This window comes from Etheostoma spectabile, chromosome 8, assembly GCF_008692095.1.
Source record: "Etheostoma spectabile isolate EspeVRDwgs_2016 chromosome 8, UIUC_Espe_1.0, whole genome shotgun sequence".
Classification (NCBI taxonomy): domain Eukaryota; kingdom Metazoa; phylum Chordata; class Actinopteri; order Perciformes; family Percidae; genus Etheostoma; species Etheostoma spectabile.
The window spans coordinates 5898185-5904161 of record NC_045740.1 but is presented as its reverse complement, the minus strand read 5'-3'; the positions used below and the strand labels follow the sequence as shown (position 1 = coordinate 5904161).

At 40.4% G+C, this 5977-nt stretch overlaps 1 protein-coding gene across 7 annotated transcripts in view; it reads left to right on the top strand.

The window, feature by feature from the left end:
- Nucleotides 1–1896: 1896 nt before the first annotated feature.
- The window catches only part of tjp1b (tight junction protein 1b), a 66075-nt gene continuing 61994 nt past the window's right edge, over nucleotides 1897–5977 (top strand). For all 7 annotated transcript variants that reach the window (XM_032523069.1, XM_032523066.1, XM_032523064.1 and 4 more), the window contains exons 1-2: nucleotides 1897–2444; nucleotides 3047–3158. In XM_032523069.1, coding sequence (XP_032378960.1) covers nucleotides 2009–2444; nucleotides 3047–3158 — 548 coding nt within the window. In that variant the 5' untranslated portion in view covers nucleotides 1897–2008. The remainder of the gene's footprint in view (nucleotides 2445–3046; nucleotides 3159–5977) is intronic.

The window sequence follows — 5977 nt, the reverse complement described above, 5'->3', positions numbered from 1 at the left end:
GAGATTTGGCTGTCAAGTTTTGCAATGGTCAGTCTGAGACCTTTTCTCTCTTTCTCTCTTTCTCTCTCTCTCTCTTTTCTAAAACCGCCTTATTTGCCTTGACACGGCTAGAGCCCTAACAGACGGAGAGTAGATAAAATCATCTTGCAGAAAATATGATGTAAAGCTGAAAGTTCTCTTAATGTTGTATTCATCATGTTGTCGATAGTCTGGTACTGTTTCATATCAGAAGAAACACATTGGTCTTGTATCAAAAAGAAATAACACATGTATGTAATTTTGTGCAATTTTCATACTGACTGCCATAGATGATAGGCATATTTAGTTAGCTGAATTAAACAAGTTGTGAGGATATAACTAACCAAATCTGTGGAACAGCTTTTAGGATTATGAACACTGAACGAGAAAGGCTCGCTCTTCCCCCTTTTATATCAAACAGTATTTGGGCTAATTGTAGCACTGATAGAAAGGAGTTGACCACAAATGACACAACTACAAGAATGTGTTTGAGATAAAGTTTACCTTCTGTGACTTAGCAATGCTTAGGAAATTGTCATGATGAAATGTGACTGCATACTGACCCTGAAGCAATCAACCACCTTGTTTTCTGCATTGTCAAATTCAGCACTCAAAGATAATATAACGTTCAAGTCATCAAGCAGGTCCAAAATTTACAGTATTTTTGCTACGAAATATCCTCTTTGTGTTACTCCCTCTACTTCAGCTCAGCAAGGTAATACTGTTTGGGGAATCTTTATTAAAAAAATAACTTTAATATGGTTTAGTTCACATGCACACAGTGTGGTTGTGCTGTGAAAGAAGCTCCAGTTATGTTAATTTCATATTTAGATACTTGCGTATGCCATTAAAACAATTGACAGATTATTTGCTATTTGTCTGTCTTTCCTTTAAGACAAGCTTTTTCAAAATTCCATCTGCGTGGTTTTATGTTGGACACATGAAGAGGACATGGTCACTCTGTATTTAGTTAAGATTTCGCTTTTGTATTTTAAGATGTTCTGCCAGTTGAATTTCACTGTTAAAGGTATTGTCAGCAGCTCATTTATTTTAAAACACACACTGTGATGATATGTCTCTAAAGCCGACTGGTTGTACTGGTCAGTTGATACACTTAATCTGTCACCACGTGATTTACTGCATTTGTGATGCTCACTGATCAAATGGCACCCTCTTCAGGTAGAGTATCCTCCATCGTTTTACACAGCAGCTGCATCAAATGTGATTCAAGGTCATGCTGGTTTGTGCTGCATTATTCTTTTTTCTTCTTTCTTTTTTTTAAATTTTCAGTACAATGCATTCAGCTCCCCTTTAAATGCCCTTGTTCCATTCTATTACATGTTAATGCATTTCCTCAATGCAAGCCTGACATCTCGATGTACTGGGTCAATGCCCATGATAAAATGGTTTAATCTTGCTTTAATCAGGTGTCACATTCACAGCAATTACCAGGAAGGTGAGTTGTTGTTGGAGAGCTGTTCAGCAGAACAGCTTGAGGTTAGGTGCCTTGCTCAGGGGCAGCTTGTTTCAATTACATCACAGAGTTTCCAAGATGGCGAGTGGATTTGAACCCCCCACAAGCCTTCTTTTGTAACTCCCTGATGATTTTAGGCAAGTCAGCATTACCTAAAATAACTGTGGGGCCTGTGACGGGGTTGCTCTAAATTAACTCCAAGGAACTAACAGAAAAGAGAAACTAGTTGGACACATTTAATTAAAGGGAGCACATGTGAAATTAATAACAACTTAAGTATAGCTCAAATGTTTGATCTTCTTGGACAAAATAATGTAAAATATGTTGTCTGTGCAGTGGTGAGCAGTTTGCATTGGTGTACTTACGAGTCTGATAATCTTCTTAGTGTCGGTAAGCACCCAGCTAGAAATCAGCTACTGTCCAGATTGTCTCTTCCTGCCCCAGATAAACGACTCAGACAAAAACAAAGCGAGGTTCGAGGAAAGATGTGGCATGGTCGCTTCACTTGCATGAAATATGCACCTCCCCTCCTTTGGGAAATGTGTTGACAGAGCCGTGGAAGAAGTTTTGGTGGGTCTCCTCAACTTGAAGATGTTTGGCAGCGGCACCAAAAAGTGGTTTGTAAAGAAGCAGAAGAGGCAGCACCAGAGGTCTGGCAGGAGGCCATGCACCAGGAAGAAGAAGAGATGGGCGGCTAAGATCCTCAAACAGCACCGACAACAGATCCTGAGCGAGCTGGATGTCAGCACAGTACTTCCCTACCTGGTGTATGATAAAGTTTTCTCACTGGGGGAGTACAAGGAAATACTGGGACAGGAGTCCAGCAAGAAACGGACAGAGATATTCTTGGACCATCTGTCCTCAAAGGGGCCTGGTGCATTCTGCTCATTCTGCTCTGTTTTGGAGGAAGTGTGTCCCCACCTGCTAACCTCCTTTCTGCTGGATGAAAAAGGTACATGCATTGATCAGCCACTTATAACATAATGACCAACACAAAGGTCATAGTTTGCTGATGTTATTTTTTTTAAACATTTCAATGTGCGTCAGAACAAAACAATGTAACAGCTCATTGATCTGTAGCTGCATTCCACTTATTTGTCCAATATTTTTACTTATGTTGTGTTGCATTTTATTTAGCTGCAAAACATTGAAAACAAAAAAAACAATAGAAAGGGAAGAAAACTGCTTTACAGTAAGCCAGCAACACAGACTAAGAGCCAGCAAAAATAGCTTCTTAAATCTGGATGGCTGAAGGGATTACTGTGCCGCTGGCGTTCCTAACTAGCCTCTGACAACATATGGCCTCAAAGTGGCTGTAGTCTGCATGCCCTTGTCTATTCTGTACTATTTCAAATCTATATGATTTACTTACATTTACATAAAACTGTGTACTCACAACGAAAGGAGTCACATTTAAAGCTTTGTGTTATCTGTGGCTAAAATCCCACAATTATAAACATGTGAATCCTTGTACTTACTCACCCAGTCAGAGGGAAAGAAGTATGAATTAGCAGAGACATAAAAAGTGGCTAATAAATTAATCTGTTCCTACAGATGGGGCCCCCGGACAGTGCAGGAAAGGGGGCTTCCCTTTGGCCTCCAACAGTTCAGAAGAGCAACCTTTGTGCTCCCCTCCCATGTACACCCCCCCTGTGTTTAACTCCAGGTGAGAGACACTTTACATTTCCCTAATGTTGTGTGAAAGCCTTACATCTAAAGTGCTTTCCTCTATGCTGGATCACTTAATGTCCTATTAGTTGACAAAATCACCCCTGTGTTATTAAGTTGTTCCCTAACCACATTATATAAACTAAATCTTGGTGATGAGAATAAATCTAAGGCTTCTTGGAATCTAAGAACTGAGGTACAAATATGCTTTAATTTACATTTCAAAACTCCTCTTTAATGTTTTTATAGAGTCTTTATAAATGTGTTTGGTCTTTCCGATAACAACCAGTAGCAGGCATCTATGTCTGCCCGGCAGGTTCCAAACCACTGTCTGCTCTGAACAATGACAAATGCAGATAACTAATAAACCCTGGTGCCATGCATGGTCAATGGAGTTCGTGAAATGGTCACGTTATTTAGATTTATTGATTTGTGTACATGTCACGTGGTACAAGGGTTAACTGAATAGTTTGAAGAGTAAATGAGAGCTATGTCCTTTGCAGTCACCAGATTACTGGTGAGATCATGCAGCAATTTTGTATTGCTGTATATTTTAATCCATCTATGTCTTATTGCTTGCATGGCTGTGTGCAAAATGTGGTCGGTCTTGCTCATTTGTGTTCAGTTCCTTTATGCTGCTGTGCATGCCTGCATGTTTTGAATGATGGATGTTGTTGTTGTTCTGTTGTATCATTGCATCAATGTTTTGCTGCGTGATTTCTTGCAACGTCTTGTGCATGCTAATGCTGCTGCTTTTGAGTTCATTCTTACTGTTTTATATTTCTAACCTGTCACTGTATTGGTTTTAGAACATTTTTATAAGGACTACAGTTGAAAATTAACCGGCTGATTACTGGCACATTTAAAGAAATGTTGATTAGTTTGTGTTGTCCCTACAAATACAAATACATTAAAAAAAACTTTGAGACATAAAAAGATGTGTTGGATGTTTTGAAAGAATGGTTCCAGAGACTTCAATCTATGCCAAGTAGCACTGAACCGATACAAGTAGATTGCGATGGCCCAAAACCTTACAACACTATGTATGTTGTGTTTTCTTTTAATTTGCTACTCATCTGTAAGTTGACTAATTTGGCAGAAATGATCATACACAAGTGAAGGCTATTGCAGCACTATATTCATGTCTAAAAATGGCGATACTGAAATGACAGAAAAGAAGAGCATAAAATAACATCTGCTGAGCTTTTCTTTTTTATACAAGAGAGCAGTCAGAGCAGTACGGTATATGGTGCAGAGTCCCTGTGTCACTGTGTGTCAGGCCCTGCAAATGCATCATGACTGAGTGTTGGTGTCTTTCTGGGTGTCTGTGGACCCCTGGAGAGAACCCTTGGCCCAGCAAACACAGCAGGGGGAGGGGAGAAGCAGGGAACAGTTGACTGTGTGTTTATATGTATGTATGCGACAGCACTGAGGTGTGACTGTGTGTGTGTGTGTGTGTGTGTGTGTGTGTGTGTGTGTGTGTGTGGCTGTGTGGTGTTTGTGGTGTGACTGTGTGTGTGTGTGTGTGTGTGTGTGTGTGTGTGTGTGTGTGTGTGTGTGTGTGTGATTGAGGTAGAGTGCTTGCTTGGATGTGATGCCTGAAGTGATGGGACAGACAAGCTGATATGCTCCACAGACCGTTAAGAAGGCCTCTTTAATGTATGACAGCTAAGTCAGCATGGAGACAGCTATCCCAGTGGTCCTGCCCTGGGCACTGACACACACACACACACACACACACACACACACACACAAACACACACACATAGGCAGGATGACAGACACACAGGCAGGATGACAGAAACAGACCAACACACACAACAGAGCATAGCAGCACACAGCCAGAATAGTCACAGAGCCTCCACAGGAGATGCAGTACGCTAACAAAGAAATGTAAGTCCTCTTAAAATTTAATATCAGAGTTAGATAGTTTATGTGAACCTATGTCTAAGACTGAATACAGCTGTATGTGATGATGTTAACATCTGTTGATGTTAGAAAGGGTACAACTTAGAGAGAATGTTTGTGTAGCTCTTGTGTCTTTTGATGTATTCCTGCATGTGTGTTACCTGGTAATACAGACGCGCTAAGATTCAGTGTGGGGTAAGGTTGGCTGCATTTATCACTAGATCAAAACAGTATAATTTGTTGTTTATTCACTCTTAGGAGAAGTAGGACAGAAACTGCCTTAAGTCGTGTCCCTGTGTGACAGAGTGAAGCATGTCCACAGCCGTGCTTGTTGTAAATATGGAAACAACCTCCGAATATCTTCCTTGTGATGAACTGTAGATCCGCAAGAAGATGCTTGTGTTATTTTCACCTTTCACATCTGCACACGTTGATCCACAGCAGAAAACACATTTTTTGTAAGTTTGGCTTTTGCGTGTCAGCCTCTGGTCACTATCCTGCAAGTCTCGCATTGCCAGACCTTCCTCCACAGCTCTGTAGAAGCTGTCTGGCTAGTCAAAATAGCATTCTGAAGTGGGAGAAAAACATGCTCTGGTTAATTGGCACTTCTTAAACCAATTACAAACGTCATGGGCAACGCTAAGCACCGGACCGAGCCATGGTGCTGCTGAAAAATAGCCTTGGGAAGGAACTTGTTTTGGTAGAACATGTGTACGTTCAAAAGTTGGTTTAGTCAAGGAACAGAAAACTCAGATTTGAAAAAAAAACTTTTTTATTAATGTGCATAAAGAAGCCAAGACAAGATGGAAAAATCTCCAGAAAGCATCAAATGACAGATTAGACATTTGTATGATATGTCACAAAAAGTTTGATTTTATTTCCATCATTTACACTTTCAAAATAACAGAA